Source organism: Chenopodium quinoa, unplaced genomic scaffold, assembly GCF_001683475.1.
Source record: "Chenopodium quinoa cultivar QQ74 unplaced genomic scaffold, ASM168347v1, whole genome shotgun sequence".
In the NCBI taxonomy this organism is placed as follows: Eukaryota; Viridiplantae; Streptophyta; class Magnoliopsida; order Caryophyllales; family Amaranthaceae; genus Chenopodium; species Chenopodium quinoa.
Genome location: NW_018744137.1, coordinates 1,310,393 through 1,333,702, shown reverse-complemented (window position 1 = coordinate 1,333,702; position 23,310 = coordinate 1,310,393). Strand labels below are relative to the sequence as shown.

General features: G+C 35.5%; 3 protein-coding genes across 3 annotated transcripts; 1 reads left to right on the top strand and 2 right to left on the bottom strand.

Moving 5' to 3' along the window:
* The first annotated feature begins 8 nt into the window (after window positions 1-8).
* On the top strand, window positions 9-1,260 carry LOC110693036 (inositol-tetrakisphosphate 1-kinase 1-like). The gene has a single exon (XM_021870155.1). The coding sequence runs from the start codon at window positions 153-155 to the stop codon at window positions 1,140-1,142; it is 990 nt and encodes a 329-aa protein (XP_021725847.1). The 5' UTR covers window positions 9-152; the 3' UTR covers window positions 1,143-1,260.
* Window positions 1,261-3,248: 1,988 nt separating this feature from the next.
* Window positions 3,249-5,627, bottom strand: LOC110693034 (transcription factor MYB39-like). Its single transcript, XM_021870153.1, has 4 exons — window positions 5,255-5,627; window positions 4,848-5,139; window positions 3,918-4,730; window positions 3,249-3,776 (listed from the first exon to the last, which is right to left on the bottom strand). Exons 2-4 carry the CDS (start codon window positions 5,111-5,113, stop codon window positions 3,740-3,742), a joined length of 1,116 nt encoding a protein of 371 aa, XP_021725845.1. The 5' UTR covers window positions 5,114-5,139; window positions 5,255-5,627; the 3' UTR covers window positions 3,249-3,739.
* Window positions 5,628-12,391: 6,764 nt separating this feature from the next.
* LOC110693033 (histone acetyltransferase MCC1-like) lies at window positions 12,392-16,901 on the bottom strand. Its single transcript, XM_021870151.1, has 6 exons — window positions 16,624-16,901; window positions 15,406-15,676; window positions 15,117-15,261; window positions 14,132-14,231; window positions 13,822-14,050; window positions 12,392-12,887 (listed from the first exon to the last, which is right to left on the bottom strand). Exons 2-6 carry the CDS (start codon window positions 15,510-15,512, stop codon window positions 12,698-12,700), a joined length of 771 nt encoding a protein of 256 aa, XP_021725843.1. The 5' UTR covers window positions 15,513-15,676; window positions 16,624-16,901; the 3' UTR covers window positions 12,392-12,697.
* Window positions 16,902-23,310: the final 6,409 nt, after the last annotated feature.

Genomic DNA, 23,310 nt, shown 5'->3' with positions numbered 1-23,310 from the left:
ATCACTTGTCACTATTCTCCTCAAACCCCGAATCACACCTACCCCTTCTTCCACTCAACTCCTTCGATAAATTCATTCTCAAATTACAATTTCAAAACAAACCCATTCTTCTAAACATTAATTAACTCAACAAAGTATCAAAGAACTCTCTAATGGCGGAAGAGAGAGAAAATGAGAATAAAAATGGAGATACAACAAGAATATCAGTAGGATACGCATTACCACCCAAGAAAGTTGACAGCATCTTAAACCCATCTTTGCTAACTTACGCTAAATCCCATGCTGTTGATTTCATCCCTATTGATGTTAATCAACCATTGATTCATCAAGGTCCATTTGATTGTGTTCTTCACAAGATTTACGATGATGATTGGAGTAATCAATTGCTTGATTTCGCTTCGAAGAACCCTAGTATTCCGATTATTGATTCTCCTACCGCAATTCAGCGTCTTCATGATCGGATTTCGATGCTTGAAGCCGTCGAAAATCTTGTTATTCCGTCGTCTACGGAGGAGACGGCGGCGATGGTGCCGAGTGTGGGGATTCCGAAGCAGGTTTTGTTGAGGGATGAAGATGAGATTGAGAATCTGGGTTTGAAATTTCCGGTGATTGCGAAACCATTGGTTGCGAATGGAAGCATTAAATCTCATCAAATGTCGCTGGTTTTTAATTCGAATGGATTGAAGAAGTTGAAGAATCAAACCCCAATTGTTCTTCAGGAGTTTGTTAATCACGGGGGAGTTTTGTTTAAGGTTTATGTTGCTGGGAAGAATGTTAGGTGTGTTCAAAGGAAATCACTTCCAGATTTTGATGTAACAGTTGATCATTTTGAGGATGTAATGCCGTTTTCGCAGATTTCGAATTTGCCAACTTCTGAAAAGCAGCAGTTGGTTGATAATGTTGCTATGCCTCCAATGGAGTTTGTCAATGGATTGGCTAGTGCGTTGAGGGAGGGTGCACAGCTTAATCTGTTTAATTTTGATCTGATTCGAGACGGGTCTGAATCGAGTGGTGTTAAGTACTTGATCATTGATATTAATTATTTCCCGGGTTATGCTAAGTTGCCGGAGTTTGAAGCTATGTTGACTGATTTCTTTTTGGATGTTGTTAGCAGTAGTCGGTCTGGTGTCGAAAAGGCTTGAGATGGTACTGCTGTATGATGAAATGATGCTGTAACATTGTTCTGCATTCCAATGTCTAGCATGTTACTTGTTCAATTTTGCTTAATCACATAAATGAAATGCATTGTGTTTTTGTCCTCATTTTGTCCCTTTTCTTAACAAGTTTTTGTTTGATGTTAGTACGAGTATACAATACATGACGCGGTTCTAATATCTATGTGTGTGAGATTGATCAATATCGTGATTTACTGTCCTCTAGGAAGTCTATGTTGAATGTTATAATTCCATACAATTAGCAGTCTTACTCTTCTTGTGTGTGAGACTGATCAATATCGGACACTAGCACAAACTTTCTTGTCATTCCTCTTGTGTAATACTTTAGCTGGAAGGATTTGGTGCAATGTTTAAACAAGAATTCTGCTAAACATGGCCATCAGACTGTTGGCAGTTTCTTCCATTGCACTTTCAATTCAGTATTGGGTGGTTTCGAGTACTGAGTAATACTTAGTTTTGAAGTTTGATAAATTGCATTGGCACATGTCATATCCCAAATTGCAAGCATTCCTTCTGACAATACTGATATACTTCATTGAAGAAGCTGAGATGCAACATAACCTTCTTGCTGAAGCACCTAAATTCTTTTACATCATGATTTCACTCGGGATTGTTACCTACCGTGAATATAAGATAGGTTTTGGAGGAGGTCAAATGGAATGTAGCTTATTAGCTGCTAACCTAGACAATGCAGCAGCATTGAAGATAAGTGTTCTGTTTGAGATTTTGATTACATACTAGCTACGATCATTAATGACTTCCATGGTGATTAGACCAATTGGTTGGCTTTGATGTGTTTCCTGAATCCTGTTACTTCCTGTTATTCTGTTTTATTGTTAAATTGTAGAGACTTATTGATAACTTCTGTATTTCATTGTCGTCAGAGTCATCTATTAAAGTTATAGTCAGATTAACCTCAGATAGCAAACTTGATGGCCTGATTTTTGTTATAGTTTATTGTTGAAAATGGATGGAACCTTAATTTTTTTCTTCGTCATGAAACACATGTGAAAGACTATGATCCTGTTGTTAGTTATGTGAGAAGCAAACATCTAACAGATGCCCTGTAAGTAATAACAGGCAAGGGTCTTAAGCGGGTGTAGGCTTTGTCCGCTGATAACTTCCCTTACCTATTATCAGTAACCGAGCAATGTTTTTGCTTATATATAAGCATTGGAAAAATGCTATCTTGCTATCAGCAGCAATAAATTTGTTAGCCATTCTTCTTAATCCTTTCTTCTTGTGACACTGCCTCTCTCAATTCTTGCTGTGAATACTGTGAACATATCATCTGTTGATAAGAGATCAATATTTTTTTTTTATGAAATGTTTCACTCTTTTTTAGTGAATGATGGAGTCCATAAAATAAATATATATAATCCGTACGCTTTGATTGTAAATTGAATTTATCAGCCCATCTTTTCTTTTGACAGCATTTTCAGGACTCGGATTGTGCTAGGCATCTACGACATTTGATGTGTACCAACTTCATGCGACCTTGGTAACGTACATTGGTAAAGTCCTTAACATTTGGAGCATCATCATGCAGACTGATTACTTGGAAATAGTAGGTAAGAAGTTGGTTGCTTAAGCAGGGTCAACGCTGAAATAGTGTACCTACTGCTATAATATGATCAAATAGCTTGCATATGAGTAATTACTTGCCTTTCTTTGTCAAGATATTGGACCTTGAAAGTTAGCTTGTAGTATCTTTTTCATTAATGATATAAATGTAGCTTTATTACTATTTTTCATATTCTAGAAATAAATTGGAAGTGGACAGAGAAGGATGCCTAGGAAAGTCATTTTCTTGCTGGCTGCTGTAACACCATAAGAAAAATAGTCTTACCTAATGGTTAACAAATTGTTTTGACTTTTCTCTTTAATAAGAACTCAGAAGGTATATGGAGTTATCAGTCAGTTAGTCCAGAATATAACTAGTATTTTTCGAGGCTCGCTTTATGCTCATTTGGTAATGTAACTTTCATATGGAATATTGCCCTCTCTGTTTAAATTTTAATTGGGGAGGAAAAATTTAATTTTCAAGCAATTGGAGATTGGTTATGGTTATTATAACAAAAATATGTTCTGTTTTAATGAATCTTATTTGATGATTGAAATGGACCTATTGCAAACAATTTTATGCACTCGGCTTGGTAGTACCTAGAAATGATGCACCCAATCTAGCATATGCCAATATTTGCCCATCCATGCCCTTGTGTATGCACGAGCCGGCCACAGTATTGTCAGTACTCAGTATATGTTTTGGACCTGTTTCCATGTTATCTGATGGGCACTGCTGCATTAGTAATGATGCACTGTGAATGCTTGATTTACTATAGAACAAAAAAATGCTAATCTCAACAATATTATAATCTGCAATCAGATAGTACAACATACAGGTCGGAATGAAGTGGCATAGCTTTTATACAAGCGTCTTCTTCCATTTATATGATAGCAATTATATTTTGTCCGGATGTAACACTACAGATTACACTAATTTAAAAATCTTCTTTTGTAAAAATTATTCATCTCTGGATATATTTGACCAAAATTTACATTCTCTATGATGAGATAGGCCAGGAAGGGGAGGATGCTTGGCTGCCAATGATGAAAATAGGGAACAGATATCAGCATGATCACATAATATATAAACAACGAACGGAGCTAATCATGCCGTAATCAAGGGAGAAAAGAAAGAAAAAGTTATCTGCAAAAGCTAAGGTAAAGATAGAGGCTTACTCAATAATGTCTCTCCAGTACGAGTGTGAAGCATCATCAATAAGATCATTGGTCCAGTCAGCAGCAGCTGCTTCAAAGGGATTTGCAGTAGTTGTGGCTGAGGAAGGGTTTGATGACATTATTGCATTACCCTTTTGGCTAATTAGCTTGCTGCAGTGGTCTGGTGAGGCGGGCGCTAGACTAGGCATTAAACTGTCGGGTGTAAGAATTTCAACACCAGTTTGTTTACTTTCATGATATTCATTACTAGTATAACTCCTGTGGCGGCCATGCTTGAAATTTGGTTGAAATTGAGGAGTTGCTGGACTTTCAAGGCTGCTGGAAGCTAAAGGATTTGAAGGTGGGAACTGACTGCTGATAGCACCTGTGAGTCCGTTTTCCATCTGAGAATTAGCCAATCTAAGTAGGTTATCGTTCAATGGGTTTTGGAAGGGCATGGTTGAATTACAAAGCAGACTTGTAATCTGAGAAGCTATAGCAGGTGGGTTGCTGCTGCTTGAACTTAACACCTGCAGCATATTGTTTAGTATGTGGAATTTTGCGAGTTGGGTGGCATCAGAGTCTATCAACCTAAGAGTATCTTCCAAATTAGGAACTCCATTGCCTGTACTGTTGTTCATCATGAGACTGTTGCTGAGATTGGCAGCCATGAGCAACTGAGGGAGGTTAGCTAGCAGGTTCAGGTCTGTCCTCGGCCTGTGAGTTACAGGATCGATACCCATCTGCAGAAGCTTCTTTTTCAGATGGGTGTTCCAGAAGTTTTTTATTTCGTTGTCTGTCCTCCCTGGAAGGTGGCTTGCTATTGCTGACCATCTGCAATCATCAGATAACAATACACATACATGCATTAGAACTTTAAAAGGTAACACACAAACACAATGCAGTAAATTTGCTGCTGACAGTAAAAAACATGTGTAATAATGGTCATACTTGTTGCCAAGCACAGAGTGAAGGTTGATGATGGTTTGCTCCTCTTCATCAGTGAATTTTCCGCGTTTGATATCAGGGCGAAGGTAGTTAGTCCAGCGAAGCCTGCAGCTCTTACCACAGCGGTTCAAGCCTGCCAGTTTAGGGAGAGCTCGCCAACTTCCATGACCGTGTCTGTCAATGTAATCCACTAGCTTCTTATCTTCCTCTGGTGTCCAAGGACCCTTCTTTAGACCACTTTCATCGCAGCAAGGTGATCTCACCATCATTTATCCTTGTCTATCAGTTCCTTTTCCTGTGTCATCACATATAGAACTATTATCTAGAGGAAAATTTAAGCAATTAAAATCATTATCATATGTTATATACATCCACAAGTTTGTAAATATAGTCTGATTTTATGTTTGTACCAGCAGTTTCGATACAGTAATTCGAGCTCAAATGTATCTGAAGGCGGTGTTGAGGAAGGAAGCTAAGATTTGAATGTGGAAATGGAGGACATAGAAGTATATGGAGTTAAATTATAGCAATTGAATTTAGGAATCTTAATCTCTTTGCTATAGTGTAAGAAGGGTTTTTATAGGATATGTGTTGGCATATTTTATGGAAAATTGACTTTAATTTAATTGCCTTTAGTTTAGTGTAATTAAGAAGCTTTCCTAGATATACTTTAGGCTTAGATGTATTTGTCACAATTAAATTCCAATTTTGTCCTTGTATAGAAATTATTTTTTTTGGTAGTATATGAATTGAAGTAGACTAGTTACTTAGGATAAAATCAAATTAGTTACCTAATCACCCAATTGTAGAGTTTAATGTCTCTAAAATTAATCCTAATTCAAACTCTTAACTACTACTATGTGGTAGGGTAATGCTACTAATTATAATTTTGTGCATAAATTTAGTGTGTTATGTTACCTAATCACATGTTTTCTCCCTTTGAACATGATATCATGTTTTCTCCCCTATTCGGATTTGCTAGCAGTCATTCTTACAAATTATGATAATAAATTATAGATAATGATCTTCAAACTAAGACTAATTACAGTATTATTTACTCCACCACTTATTAAGTGATAATGTTCATGAATTTCTTACAAATTAAAAATTTTTGTGTCCCAAAATAATCTTCTTTTCAACTCCTTTTTAGTGGTCAAGCTAAAACAAATAGCTAAAACACTAAAAGGTTAAAGATGTTTTATTTGCATTGGCCTTAAAAATTAATTTACGTAAATTTATCAGATAGGAGTAAATATTTGCGTAATGACTAATATACTATCAAAGAAAACAAGAATCAAATTTCTACATGGAAAATTTTGAAACACGTTTTACATTAGACTCGTTAATCCTCTATGATTATTCTAGTGATATCTTATCCTATCCGTTAATCCTCCATTTTTATTAGGTATAAACTTGTTTTAGACCGTCTATACGATCAATATTTGACTTGGATAAGATACGTATGATTAAAATGCATGACTAAATACGTAGTACGTACTACAACCACACGAAGATTATGAAGCAGCGAAAATAGTAGAATGTGGAAATATGCATGCATAAAAACATGATTAAGGTGAAGCTTTACGCTGTCACCGTAGACTTTTGTCCGAGGGAGGTGTTTAGTTAGATACGTGGCCGACATTTGATAGAGTCAAATACAAGACTGATTGCTTTCTTACTTACTTACGTACTCTATAGTCCATATGAATAATATACAGTACACAATATCAAATAATATTTAATCTAGTGATAAAGATTGTATTTTATAAAAGAAAAAAATAAATTTACGTAAGTAGATTTAGCATGAGATTGTTTTATCTAAGAGGCCCTTTTTTTAAAACATAAATTATATTCCGTACTTCGTAATGTTTTAATATAGAAAATAGTTTAATAATAATGTTTTTCTGTTTTGGTGTTACACCAGCATATATTCGAATTTTTTTGCTTTAATTTTATCCAAAACACTAATGTATTTGATTTTGTATATTGTCAATATATACACCATGGTAATCCGATCAAAAGTAATAAAAATTCACTAGTAAAATTGAAAAAAAAAAGGAAAAAATATATTGATGACAATAGATCATGCACAAGAGCTTGCTTGAGCCTAAAAGCAGCATCTAAAATCCAACAGAAAACAATAAAGCAGTAGGTAATCCTACAAATTAAATCACATCAAAAGATATACTTACATTCTATTAATTAATAATATAAATAAGTTATACAAAATTTAGCTTGTAATTTGGTGTTCTTTTTGATCTCCAGTTGAACTACTATAAAATTTCAATTTACGACACAAATAAGATAAAATAAATAGTCTCTAACTGCTCCTTTAGTGTCGTTATTACACAGTTGATCTTCTTCTTACCAAACATTCACTTATCATTTTTGTTTGTTTATTAATTATAATTTTATGTATGTGCACCAATGGATTTACCTTACTTCCATCTTTTCTGTTTAATTTTTCAATCTATGACGCACATGTTACTCCATTTTATTTTATTCTTTCTATATTGTGCCTTGCGTGTACAACTACTTATTAAGAGTCTTATAATAATAATGTTCATTATTCACTTTATGGTACGGTGTGGCTGTCTACTAGACAAGTTAGATGTGCACCCGGCCGGGTAGCACCATAGTTTGCGCCCATGCACGCTATGTGTTGTGTCACTTGTGCGTATGTGTGTGTGCGCGTGCCTGGGCGGATGTATCTATGTACTTACTATCACCCTAGAGATGATAACGGGTCGAATATGGCAAAATAGACTTAGAATTCGTGGTATATGGTAGAATTTATACTAAGCTATATATATGTTTTATAGTTCAATGTGTTATTTTTTAAAATTAGCCATTGAAAAGAGGCTTGTACAAAGACATTTATATTGACCGTTTAAAAACAAAGTAGATGATTTCAACCACTCAAATGATCTTTCTGGGTGTTGTGGGATTTGTGGAAACCTTGACCTCTTCCATTTTCGAGTCTGAAAAATTTTAAAATTGTCTAAAATTGAAGGTTATAATTCACGCTTTTGGACTAATTTTGGAGGTTTTGAGGCTCGGTGTATAAAAATCCCGAGATTGTAGGGGATGCATTGTAGGGTCGTATAATTTTGTTGGAAACCATATATGACCACAAGTCGGTCGTAGAAAGACCCGTGGTGACCCTGAGTTTTTATGGGAGGCATGTACAAAAACGGCTAATTTAAATCGACGATTTAAAGGAAAAATGGAAAGTTACAACCACCCAAATGGTCCAATGGTGTTTTGGGGTCCATGGGAAGAATCCCGACCACCAATTTTTTAAAATGCAAAAATATCCAAAATTGTTAGAAAAAGAAGGCTATAAAGCTATAATATACACGATATTGGACCAATTTTTGAGGTTTTTGAATTCAGTGTTAAAAAATCTTACGAGTAAAATTGTCGAAGATGTATATCGGGGTCATATAACTAATATTGTTTGAAATCATGTATAATTACTAGTGAGTCATATATCCCATGGTAGCCTTGAGTTAATGTCAGTTGAAAGGCAATGTGGAGTGGTTCCCCCAAAACAAGATTGGTTCTATATTTCATTTAGAGTTGTGTATGTTATGTGTGTTATAAATCATTACATTATATTATTAATAAATAGTTATAGATATTAATGGTAAAAGTTTAGCGTTAACAAATACGAAGTATAACAATAATGCTATGAGTAATTGAGTATTATTTTAAAACAAAAGAAGTATAATTCTCGATTTTCACTAAGATATGAACGTAATTTTCTCAAACATAATCTTCACTCACCAAAAAGGGAGGAAAAATAAATACTAAGAAATTTGTGATGAAAAAGACCATTACTTAATTATAATGCATATTTTAGTATATCTCATTATTTTTTTGGGAGTACATCATTACATGAGTATAAATTTATTATAAAAAATGTTGACGTATGCACCAAGAAAATCTTTGACTTAATGCAATATATAGTTGGACAACTCTAATTTAGCATAATTAAAATATATAACTAGGTATAATATATCCCTATTATCATCCTACGATTAATACTGAAATGAAAATTACATACATACAGGAACACTTCTAGTACATGGCCTTTCTATGAATATGCGAGACTAAACAAACCATGATGCAAAATTTATACGACATTTCTTTTTTCCAGCAAATTTATTTAAAGTCGTAAGGGCAATGAATAATGACATAGATAAAATTTAAATTCAGGTTCTGAATGCAAAGTTCAAGATTTTAAACAACTAAAATAGTTCATATCCATGCAAAAATGTTTATAAAGTGAAAATTCGTTTGTACTAATACCACTCAATGAATTGTTTATTGATGTGAATTATTACATAAACATCCGTTTACATTTATAACTAGTCCATCTATATTGCCATAAGGTATTTCTTTTTCTGCTTTATATAGGATGTCATCTAGCTAAGATTGGTTATATATATATATATATATACACACACACGTGGTACATATACATGATCTAAGATCATATCTCGTCTGACAGTATTGTTATTAATTAGAACACGGGGTGTTATTATACATAAACGATTGTATGACATGATTAACATCATTGATCTTTGATAAGTCAATATAGGAGTTGAAAAGAATGGAGAGTTTGCCTAAGAAGGTGGTAATGTGTCTCAAATCTTCCCATTTTACCTAGCCTCATTCTTAAACTTCATCCTCAAGTTTTTCCTATATATAACAAATCATCCTTAACTTAATTTCTATGTTTAGCATATAATTACATGCTAATAATAAGAGAGTGTCAAAGAACAAGAATTTTACTAGTAATAGATTTCTTGCTCAACTAGATTTCCTTGTTTGGAATTCTGAGGACTAGTCGAATTCAAAACAATGGCGTAAATTACAATTTTTTTAGTTAATAACTTGAACATTTAAATAAACTAAGGACAGCAAACACGCGGATACTTAGCTTGGCACTTCTTTGATACTTTTGCTTATTTTAATTTTGGAATATAGTTAACAATATTAACAATTTTTGGTAGAATTAGTTTGGAATTCTTGCTTCCTAGCTACTATTTTTTCAACGAGAGATTAAATTATGTTTCATTAGATTTATCCTAGTTCTTACAAAAGTTTCCAACATTATGTACAAATGTATTATTGGTGTGTATCGGTTAATTAATATGTACGATTTATAAAACCTTTAATTACTGATATTAATGCGTTTTGGAGTAGAGTATTAAAAATCTATGACTTAAATAAAAATATTGATTACAAAACAAGAAAGAAATGAGTTTTAACACTCTATCTGTCCAAAAATATAGTCACATGCATGCGTATTCTCAAACATCATAATTAAGTATATGACCCGTTTTTACTAAAGAAAAATACTTAGTAAAATAATAGTCCGACACCATGTATACAATCATGTATAGTTGTATACTCTCTCTTCATCACTCAATCTTAAGTATGACGGACTATCTTATGAAATATTATACTACTTCCGATCCAAATTACTCGCAACTTTGGAATACTTTATATCTCACAAATAATACCCCAAAGTTGCGAGTAATTTGGACCGGAGGTAGTACCTTTTTCGATTTGACTAATATCTTTAGACAAGAGAAATATAACGAGATAAATTAAAATACAGGAGACCTGATTAATATGATTCATTTATAATTGATTAATACAATGTAGTGTTTTCTTTTAACTAGGATAAGAAATATGAAACTTTCCCAAGAATTGCACCACAAGGTAACCGTACCAAGCTAGTATCTTGACTTTTATTTCAATTTTTTTTCTCATGCCTAAAGATCAGATTTATAGCTACCTACCTTATGAACTTACTCTTCCATATATAATTTATATGATTATATCCCTTATAATGATGTAAGCTTGTTTTGTTGTACTCTTTTAATTAGTAATTTACTTCTAATATGGGGGAAATTGTAATATGTAAAGTAGTTTCTAATTAGATGCTTATGGTTAAATATAAAGTTTTAACTCTGAAAGTCCAAAGTGACCACCATTTAAAAAAATTTCCATACAATAAGCTTATAATTATAATTTATAATTAAGCATTGCTAATCATGTTATTGTACGTAACCGATAGGTAAAGTAGCTTATAATTATAATTTAACTTAAATTTTTGGTTGAGTTGGTTCTCTAACATGGTATCAGAGCCAGCGTGACATAAAGGTCATGGGTTCGAATCTCATTCACCCCTACTTTCAAGTGGAATATTAAGCGCTGGGTATGAGGAGGGCCCATGTTGCATCCACACTTCTAGCCCAAACGGGCTCTCGTGTGAGGGGGAGTAATAGAGTATAAAAACATATTCTTGGGTCTCAACCATCAACTTAAGCTTTTGGTTGAGTTGGTTCTCTAACATACTGAGAGATAACTCATTTTTTTCAACTTTCAAGTAATATTTAGTACTACGTACTATTAGTTACACTAAAAACACAATTAAAAAAAAAAAAAATTTACCATGTAATAATTAAGCATAACCATTTATAAATCCCGTCTTAAGTATGGTTGTTATTCGATAAGCATGATGATGTAGCAAGATTATACTAAATAAAGAGACAAAAGAAGATGCTATTGCCAATTGCCATATTGATCACCCTTGTAAATTTGTTCATCATCTGTAAAATGCTGAAAAATGTGTAGGACATTTTTATTACCTTTCAACCAAAAAGGGAAATAGTCAATAAAGTTATATTTCAATTACTAGAAATAATGAGGCAAATCTTGTAAGAAATGAAATTACTTTTCATAACAAAAATTGATGAAGAAAAGAAAGCTATAAAATGGGCAAATGAACCACTTTTAGGATGGTCAAATTCAATCTTTTTCAAAAAATTTTATTATTGGTCTAGGTCTCAATTTTGTCCTTGAAATTTTAAAAAAGTCGGTTGAAAAAAATGTGAATTTTGACAGAATATGCTTAGAATAATATAAATATGGGTGTTAATCTTATCCTTACATCTCATCTCTTCCTCCCTTTTCATTTAGTCATAATAACATTTGCTTAATTTGTAAAGCTATGGTTAATTTTGGATATTTGCTGATGATTATGGCTAAGTATAGGGTGTTAGACTTGGATGTGCACCGAGGTGACACTTGTAATGCATGCACCGCCCAAAAGTCATGTGTATTCGTCTTAGCTACATCATATATACTCGTATTATGTGAACATATGTACTTCGTATTAATTTATGATGAAGATCCGTCTTGTAATGCATTACTCTTCAACTAGTAACATGATAACTAAGGGATTGTTTGCATATGATTATTTTTAGTTCAGTTTAGTTCAGCTCAGCTCTAATAAGTTCAGTTCAGTTTCTAATTTCCTTATCTTATAAAATATTCATTTCAATTCAGTTTAGTTGAAATTTGTCAATGAGAACAGACCCTAAATCCAAGCATGGTTGTGGACTAATAAAAGTACAGTCAATAGTTCAATACTCTATAAACCTGATTTTGTAGCCTATCAAACATACAAGCCCTATATTTTTTTTATTTTTTTTTTTGGTTTGGTGTCAACTGAAAATCTATTATGATGAAAAAAGGAAGAAAGCTTCAGTGCTTTACATTCAACAAGATGCACCAGATGAACATAGCTACACAATAACCTCCTGTTTGTATGTCGAAACTGAAAATTTCAATAAGATTTACATAAATATTGAGCACCTGCCTGCAATGAAAAGGCGGTAAGCTCTTTGGCACGTTGAAATGTACAGCAAACAAGAGATTATTTGACTGCTCTCATATGAAACAGATGATCTGCGATGATTACAAATTGGCAGATCCACACCACTCTATCGAACTTGAGTTGTATGGTGATACATAACGTTTATAATTACAACTCACACACATTGAAACTCGCTTGAGCCTTCATCAACGAGATTCCTCTTGCTCTGAGAAGGTGTCATAAAACCACAGCTTTCTCTATACTTTGTCCATCTCCAAGGCTTTTTTTCATCATATCTCCAAAGCCTGCTAGCGACTGAATTCAAGCTAGTCCTTACATATTTGACTGCCCCGATGACAAGCTCCCTGCACAATTAGGTAACAAGATTCGACATCAAAATCTTAAAAAAAAAAGCCTTGTTTTCCAATTTCATACAAAGTGCGTGGTATCCTTGATCTCTCAAATTAAAAAGAGGAGTCTTTTTCAAACAAAGTCTCATTATTAGGAAGATTTTATAACAAAAATAACATAATTAGGCTAGATCACCTAAACCATCCAAGCAAAGGGGTGGAGGAAGAAGGTAACCCCATATGTGCAACATCAAAAGTATCCACGGACGCCAATTAGCTTAGTTGGTAAGGTCTTGGGGTTGGGAAGTGGTAACCAAGACCTGGGATTGAACCATCTTCGTATCACTGCCTTTTGTGGGTCCCTATAGACCAAAATAAAAAATGATATGGAGAGTCCTAGAATGTCTGATGAGTTTCAAAAGTAAATTTTTATCATGCATGCCAACATACAAAGGTCAACATGATAAGGTTTTGTTGCGGTTCTGAATCCTCAATAGACACGCCTTCAGAAGCTGGCTATGACTATAAACACCTTTTAGGCTTTTACCCTTCAAACATACAGTAGGCCTCAAAATGTCATCCTAGCATACGAGCCAAAGGGAATGAATGCTATAGAAAATAAAGACCTCAAAATGTCATCTTCACGTTTTTTTTCATCTTTAGTAAAACACTGAACCAACAAAGACATGTCAACCTAGACACAAAAAAAAAAAAAAAAAAGGCGAATCTCTGAGAATCCAAACAGAGCATTGCCTCTCCCTCCTCCATAGCCAAAGCCCCAGGTTCAATTATCACTTTAGGAAGGGAGATTAAATACTCCGCAGCAGAGGTGCCCAAAATTTGGAGGTTTATTTTTGGGAGTCGGGGGAGGGGGGCGGCTCAAATCAACAAGTCAAGGAAAAAAGTTATCAACTAACAGGGAAGATATACTTGGTAGATTTTTACTTACAGCGGTGAGCAAGGAGATCGACCACCATTTACATAGTACACAAATAAATAAGCATCATAGTGCTGACCCTCAATGAGGTAGAACCCATAAAGCCTTCTTACACATGTGAATGACATTTTCTTGTACAGATAGATGGCTGGAGTATTGTAAGATATAACATGCAAATATGCAGCTCGGCATGTTGGGATAGTTTTGGCATATCTTGTGACCTCTCTGATCAGTGCCGAAGCTGAAGAAAAAAAAAATGTGGTTACATCTGCCAATAAATCAGTAAGCAAATGCAGTGAGGACTTGAGGAGTTGGCACATACCAATGCCAAATTTCCTGTATGATTCAACGACTCCCAGGGTGAGAATATACACTAGAGTTTGATCAGGTTGGGTGGAGTCACATTTAACCAAATCAGTGATCTGCAAATCATAGGAGCACAATTTAAGAATACTACATGAATATACCACTGCACGACATGTATATCACGGCTCATGAAATTTTGGGAACCAAAATTTGCAACAAACTCGTATAAAGCCCCTATTCTCACAAAACTCATTTAAGAGAGCTACACTATCAGCCCGTAAGGATCCTCCACCGGGGTGTGGGTGGGGGTGCCCCTTTATATCAATGAGTTACACATAAACCTAGAATCATGTCCAAATGTGACTAAGGCATAGCAATCAAGGTTTAGGCCATGGCTACCAAATATCACTCTTTCTCTTCAATTTACCAATTTTATATAACAAATAACAGGCTGCATCATTAGCTAGCATATACCCCATATAATTACAAACAGGAGGTGAGCAAAAATGTTTTGATTTTATTGTACTTTTTCAATGTTCTATCTTGATATGAATTGTGAAATATCATTTAACAGTAATACAAACATTATTTACAAATTGCATCAGATAAATTAATTGATTACATCACAAACTACAAGCGAATAGATAGGTAGGGTAGCTCAAATGTCAAAACATAACAGAAGGTTTCCCCAAATCCATGTAGCTTGCCCATTGCTGTTGATAAAATTATCAGAAACGAAATCTCATCCAAAATTCCCTGTGGACTATACCACTATAGGCTAGCCTGATCACCCAATCAGCCATACATCATCTTCTTATCATGCTATCAGTAGGAATTAACAAATCAAAGTGAAATAAAAATAATTGTCCACACAAACTCATCAACTATATGATTTCAATTTCCAACAATATCAAGCAATCCACAACCTTGAGCCAAGCTTATTAAATCAAATAGAAAGTTCCAAAATAGAGAGCAGTAGCAACACAAACCAAGAGGCATACCTCACTTTCTCTTGCTAGAACGATCTTTATGGTGACAAATCCAATAAGATCATCACTTTGAGCACCTGGTCTACTACGATCAACAGCTCCCCATGAAATTATTTCACGGCGATTTACAACATTGTGGAAGAACTCAGGCTCATACCTTAAAGAATCAAAAACAGGTGATATATTACAGAAAGCATACTAAAGTTAGAGATCTGCATAATAAAAAAAAAATTAAAAAAAAAAAAAAAAAAAAAAAGATAATTGCATAAAAAGAAAACTAAGTAAAGAGAGGATAATCCACCTGATGGGAAAGAGATCTGCATGAAGTTGTTGGAGAATACCTAAATCAGAGGGTCCAATTGGTCGGTATGCTATAAATGGACGGTGGGATATCTTTCGGCCTATCATGGAACTCTAAAACATTAATCTCCTGTAATATATTGATATATGTTGAGACAACGAATAACAGTTTCTTCTTCCATCTAAGAGCCTTCAGCTGAAAATTCTGATACAATAAATTCCACAACTTGACAATTTCACTCGGCTTTCAAATATCTCCATAGTTAAAATATCTGGATTTGGCAAGAAGAAGAAATACGAAAGCTAATTTAGTTCAAATCCATGGAAATTACTTTAAATAGCCAAATACTATTGCACATTTGCACATCAAACAAAGACAATTCTCAAAAACTCATAAAATTACAAGTTATAGACACAATCCATCTGTCAAAATGGAAACAACACATAAATGATGTCATCTATGAATTCCCCTATGTTCATACAATCCACAAACTTCGACGGTACCATAGATGGTATCTTACCAATGCGGATTATTTAACTACTTCGATTTACCTATCAAAGAATTTTCCTACTTCGCATTAATGCTACCTTTTAAAACCCTAGTAAGGGAAGGTTTTAATAACCAAACCCAAGCCAACAACCGCATCAAGTCTTAGTTTTGCAATCTTTATACATCAAATCTCTTCAAATCAACAGAAGTGATAAATAAAGTTAATCTAGAAATAAAAGTTTTCAGCTTCAACCCCCCATATTGATACTCGAAAATCTAGCAATTTGGGTATTTGACATTTCAAATTACAGCCATTTTTCACATTTTGAAACCTAATATAGAGCAGACAATCAAATAAACGAGTACAAATGTCTAAGGGGCGGCCGTGATGGCCTAGGATCAAATCCCGTCTACATCATTATCCTCGCACTATCTCCCCACCAATAACTAATAGATTTATAAAAAAAAATTATTATTAATTCAGCAGCCCTTATCTTATACAAAGTTAATCGTTTTGATTATAATTACGAATCCAATCACAAGGCAGCAACATCAATTTTATCCCAAATTAAATAAAAAAAAAGAACATTTTTAAGCAAAAAATTCACAAAAAACGAGCAATTGAAAATATTAATAAGTACCGAACACTTTAAAATCAATGGAAAAAAAATAATCTAATAACAAACAGTAAAGTCTTCTTAGAGAATTGAAAATTCGACAGAAAAATACCTGCGACAGGAAGTGGGATTGAGTGGGACAGGAATTTAAGGTTATTAGATTAGTTTAACTGTAGAAGAAGTATTTGAGATTGCTGAAAATTTTTGATTTTTAAAGAGAATTTTTCAGAAGATATAGAGAAATGATGAAGATTGAAGAGGGTTTAACTTTGAGAATTCCCAGATTTGTGTTTTGAGTTTGATACTTTTCTTTTGATCTTGAGTAGTTTGTCTCCTGCGTTTTGCTTTGTTTTGTTGACTTTTCAAATTTAGTACGTCTATACCCTTGTAATTAACGTGTTTAAGTTTGGCTCATTTACAGTTTATCTTTTAACTCAAGTTTAAGTAACTTAAGTTGCTTGAAAAGAATATTTTTAAATTTAAGAAATAGTGAGTTCGAGAATTAGTGACTTCTTGATTATGTAATTTGTATGTGGTATTGATAGGATTCGCTTAATATCATGATAGATTTTTTATATTTTAATAGGACTTCGAAATGATAAGTTAATTAATTACATTCATCTTTTGCAACTCTTGAATACTAATGCAACAAAATTTTGAAATAACCACAAACCCGACTTGAACCAAACTCACTCCCAAGGTTATAGACTTATTGATAGACACTTGATAATTGCAAACCTACTCGTATGATCTCATGAAACATTCTCAATATTCAGTTCAATTATAGAAAAAAATTTCAAAATTGGTTCAAAAGTGTCGATTACAGCCTTTACTTTTTGACAATTTTCAACAGGTCTAGAAAGGAAAAAATCAAAATACTTTCTATAGATCCCACAAAACCCAAGAGACTATTTGGGTGGTTAAAATTATCCACCGTGCTTTTAAAGTGTCAATTTTACTAGTTACGATCCCTTTATTAACTCAAAGTCACCATAGGCCTTTATATGACCGACTACTAGTCTTATGTGGTTCCAAACAATATTACATGACCCCATGATCCATCCCCTTAGCATCAACTCAGTTCCCGACACCGGATCCCGAAATATCCAAAAAGCCAAAACTGGTCTAATATTTTATTTTTTTTGAAGTGACAATATATTTTTTTTTTTTTGAGGGAAACGCCTGCGGGAAAGATTCATTAAAGGAGGTCAATTTCCGCTAAAGTTAAAAGACTTTGCGGAAATGGCCCAAAACTTACAAATTCAGTACAACTTCTAGAATCCCAACGAGCAATGTTATGGGCTAGAGTATTACCCGCGCGTTTAACATGAGAAACAAAGCAACTGTTAAAACATCGAGAGAGAGAGCAAATATCATCTAATAACATGCCTAGGACATTAAAACCTCCTGCCTTCTTCTTGATTCCATTGGCAACAATTGATGAATCGGTTTCTAGCTGCACATAAGAGTACCCAAGCCTACGAGCAACCTGGAGTCCAAATCTGCAAGCAGCGGCTTCTGCTAGTTCAGGTGACCAGCCTCCCTGCTCCCTACAAACAGCAGCCACAAGCACACGTCCCTCGTGGTCACGCAACACCACCCCCAACCCAGTCATCCCACCAACGTATGCATCACAATTGATTTTAGTGACACCAATACCTGGACGCTGCCATGAATTAACCAAGGGAACATTCTGAATGCCTAGCCCCATAAAAACTCTAGTAGCATAGTCACCATATTCACCAACTGATCTTGACAGATTAGCAGCCACACTAATAGCACACACGTTTTCATTCTCGAAAATGGCCTTGTTGCGACACCACCAAGCAGCCCACATGAGAGTGGCCATTGATCTCAACTCACCACTCGAAACATTCGAAGCAAGCCATGTCAGTCTCGTCCCAAAGTCAGAAGAAGGAGCCTGCGAAATCACAGCAGTAAAGCTACTAGCTGCCCAAATACACTTTGATGCCCTACATTCAAAAGTAGCATGAATAATTGACTCCTCTCCACTCCCACAAATCACACAAGTTTTATCATCAATTAAGTGTCTATAGTGCAGCCTTTCACGTACAGCCAAGAAACCTTTGCAAGCTCACCACAAAAAATGAGCTAGCTTGGGAGGTCCTTTCATACTCCATATTATTTTCCATATCTCATCAGCCACATTTGGGGTTGCAAGACCATGTTTTCCCAGCCAATAAGCTGATCGGACATTAAACTCACCATTTTTTGAAGGCCACCAGTACATCACATCCCTTGGAGAACGATAAGACAGCGGCAGCAGTAAAATTACAGCCTGATCCGCAGCAGAAAAGTTTTCCTGAAGCACATCCACACGCCAAGTACGACTACCATGATCAATTAAATCTGATATTCTCAAATTCAGATTACTATGAGGAAGTGGAGTAGGCACACATATGGCAGAATTCCCCGGCAACCATGCGTTATCCCAAACAGAAATATCGCAACCATTCCCTACACGCCATTTCAACCCCTCTAACAAGAGCGATTTGGCGCCCCACATACTTCTCCAAGTGTAGCTCGGATCATACCCACGGTTTGCTTCAAGCACATCACAATTTTAAAAATATTTTGCTTTCAAAATAGAGTATAGAAGCGAACCATGGTTGTGGTGGAGTCTCCAACATTGTTTAGCCAACAATGCTTGATTAAAAACACGCAAATCACGAAACCCCATACCACCTTGATTTTTTGGCTTACATAATTCTTCCCATTTTTGCCAATGTAATTTCCTTGCCTCCTCGGTAGAACCCCACCAAAATCGGGCTAGTAATCTATGGATGACATCAATGATACCATCCGGAATTTTAAAAATACTCATCATGTAGGTCGGGATAGCCTGTACAATCGCTTTGATCAACACTTCCTTCCCCGGTTGTGATAACATTTTCTCCTTCCATCCTTGCAACTTATTCCATATTCTCTTTTTAATACCCGCAAAAATTGCCCTCTTCGATCTCCCAATGATAGTCGGTAATCCAAGGTACTTCTCATGTCTAGCAACCTCACGAACCCCAAGAGTATCAATAATTTCAATCCGCCGATTGGTGCACACATTTTTACTAAAAGCAACTTCCGTTTTATCGAGATTGACTTTTTGGCCCGAAGCTCTTTCATATTGGCTAATAATATTAGCTATCACCGAGCATTCTTGGATATTTTCCCTAGCAAAAAGTATACTGTCATCAGCAAAAAATAAATGTGACACCCGAGGCGCACCCTTACAAATTCTAACACCATGGATACGATTATCTCTAGCCGCCTTCCCAAGCATAGTAGAGAAAGCATCTGCACACAATAAGAATAGATACGGGGAGATAGGATCCCCCTGACGGAGCCCCCTAGTTGGATTCACAGAGCCCGAGATTTTCCCATTGATCTTGAAAGCAAAATTTACACTCTGCAAACAACTCATGATTCGTCCAATCCAAGCTCTCGAGAACCCCATTCTATCCATAACCTTCTCCAGAAACACCCATTCAACCCGATCATAGGCCTTGCTCATATCCAACTTCATAGCAATGTTACCCTCCTTACCTTCCCCACTGCGCTTCATAGCGTGAAAGATCTCAAAAGCTACAAGAGCGTTATCAGATATGAGGCGTCCAGGTATAAACGCACTCTGATTAGGAGAGATCACATTGTCTAGAAACCCCTTCAACTTATTAGCCATTGTTTTCGAAACAATTTTATAAATCACATTACAACAGCTAATCGGCCTAAATTTTGTAATCCGTGACGGGGACGCACATTTAGGGATGAGAACAACACAAGTTTTATTCACATCCCTCAAGTCTATATCACCTCTCCACCAACTCTTCACAAAAGCAATAATATCAGGGCCAACAATATGCCAAAATTTTTGAAAAAATAAAGCATGCATACCACCGGGACCTGGAGCCTTGTTCGGGTGCATTTGAAAAAGTGCAGATTTGATCTCCTCATCTATCGGCTCACAATCCAGCCTCTCATTCATATCCTCTGTAACAACATTGTCTATCCCTTCCAAAGCATCCTGAAACCCCGTCGGAGAGCTTGTAGCAAAAAGATTCTCGAAATAAGCAGATATAAGGCGCTCTAAATCAGCTCTCTGCTCAAACCAAACCCCATCATCACTCCATAACCCAGAAATTCTATTTTGGGATTTCCTTTCGCTAGCCTTATGATGAAAGTATTTTGTATTTTTGTCCCCATCTCTAAGCTCATTTGCTCGAGCTCTGGCATGCCAATAGGATTCCTCCAGCTTATGTAAAGATTCAAGCTCCACCACCAACACGTTACATCTTTCCAACTTCCCCCCCATCCATAAGGCCTTTCTTCAGCTCACGGATCTCCTTCTCTACGGCTTTTATTCTCTTCTTCACAACACCGAAGGTAAGGGCTGCCCATGAAGCCAACTTTCCACTACAAACATCCAACCTCTGCCTAATACTCAGACTCGCACCCTCACTCCACCCCTTTGCCACCACCGACCCACAATTTTCATTAGAGAGCCACAGTGATTCGAACTTGATGGCATTTCCACTATACGAGTCCGGGCATTTTTTCTCAGTAGACATAATTATGGGAGCATGATCCGAATTAATCTTTAAGATCAGAAAATTAGTTACTTCATAATTCGGAAATAATAAGCACCATTCCTCATCGGCCAAAAATCTATCCAACCTCTCCCTAACAAAAGTCTCCATAGAGTTGCCCCTTTCCCAAGTGAATATATTTCCCTTAAAACCCAGATCACGAAGAGAGCATGTATCCATCGCACTACGAAATGCATCCATACACCTTTCACTCCTTACCGATCCACCCTCCTTTTCTGACAAGCTAACAATTTCAATAAAATCACCAAACATAATGAAAGGCACATGATGGGCGTTAGAACGGTCGCACATTCCACACTCAATCAAATAAATTTATAAATCCTAAAACTAACCCCTAAACAAGTCTAGTGGTAAGTTCGGAGTCGAACCACAAGGAACGGTAATGTTGGATTGTTCTCGATCTAATGCTTAAGCTACGCCGAAGTTGGTTTATGGATAGTGGACACTACAACTACACTAACACACATATAAAGATCAAGATATTACAAAGTCTACTAGGGGCAAAGATCCACTTTGAACAATTAACAAGTTAATGGGAATCGATTTGATAATCAATCATGCAAAGAAAGAATTAAAATGGGAATTAATTACCATCAAGAGCAATCTCTCAAATTCCTAGCCTAGATCCCTCATTGACTAGGTGCATAGAAGAAATTTACCCAAAATGCAATCAAATATATAAATTCTAATTCACAATCCCTTGTCAAACTAGAACTAACATGCAATTAAGTTTGCTATCTTGGGAGATCAATCCAATCTAAAACAAACAACATGCCATCATCAATTCAATCAATTTAATCACACAATTATCATCAAATTTATCTCAAATAACTCAATTAACCATAACAAGGCTTCACTCAACACCTAGTAGAAGGAAATCTACTCAAATATGATTAACAAAGCAATTAATAAAGCATAAAGAGAGAAGAGAGTAAGAAATGCTCATTGATATAAAATGGAGATCTTCAAATCATCAAATTCCTCCTTTGATTATCCAAAATCCATGAAAACCATTGTGCTCCTCACTTTCTCTCTCCAAAATTTGAGAGTTTCTCTCTCTAAAAACCTAAAACTAACCTAAAAACTCCTAAACTGAAAAATCTTTTTTTTCTTTAATGAGCAAAAAAAATCTATTTATACCCCTTACAAAATTGCTTAGGAAGCTCCGCAAAAAGTCAGCTGAAACGGGAAAAGGTCCGACCGAACTCTGTGTAGGTTCGGTCGGACTCAGGGTAGGTTCGGCCGAACTCAGGGTAGGTTCGGTCGAACCTCCCTGATCCTTGTTTGGTCGAACTTTCCTGGTTCGACCCCTCCTGTAAACATGCTGAAAACTTGGTTGAAACTGCCTTGGAGGTTCGGTCGAACTTTTCAAAAGTTTGACCACACCTTGGTTCGACCGAACCTCTTAGAGGTTCGGCCACACCTCCTCTTGAACTTCCTCTTCTTGCTTCCTCTTCTTCCCTTTTGCTCCTCTTGTCTTTGTCCATGCCTCCATACTTGGCCAAGGGGCCTCCTACCGTGCTTAGGACCGTCATGGAACCTGCAATAGATAGCAAAGATCACGAGAGCATGGGGATGATAAAATTATGCATAAAGATTATCAAAACAAGCGCAAATAAGCATACTTTTCATCCATAAAAGAAAAGGAAGCCATAAGAGGAGAAAAGAGGTAGAAAACCTAAGAAAAACAGGAGAAAAGAGACCAATACACTACCCCTAAGGGTAACATAAATGTCACTCATTAAACACCCCCAAGCTTAACTTTTGCTCATCCTCGAGCAAAACAAAACAAACACAACGGAAAACGATGTATATTTTTTTTTTTTTAAAAAAAAACAATAAAATAAAATAAAACTAGAAGAGAAAGAATATACACTAACTCACTTTCGTAGGAATCACGAATGCATTTAGCGCATGCATCAAGCACTTTAAACCCCATAGATCGCTCTAGAGGACGAGTAAGCTCTCGTAAGGGTGTCCTAAGAGTTTAACCCATAACTCTTGACAAAAATCAAGGCAAGGCAATAAATAAATAAAATAAAATAAATCGAAGTAAGAGAAAAGTTACAAGCGTTCTAGAGTGGACTTTTATGATGGAACAAACACTAATGAATGTCAATCTTTCTAAAATAATAAAGGTATGCACGTTCTAAGATGTCCAAGGTTGATTGAAACAT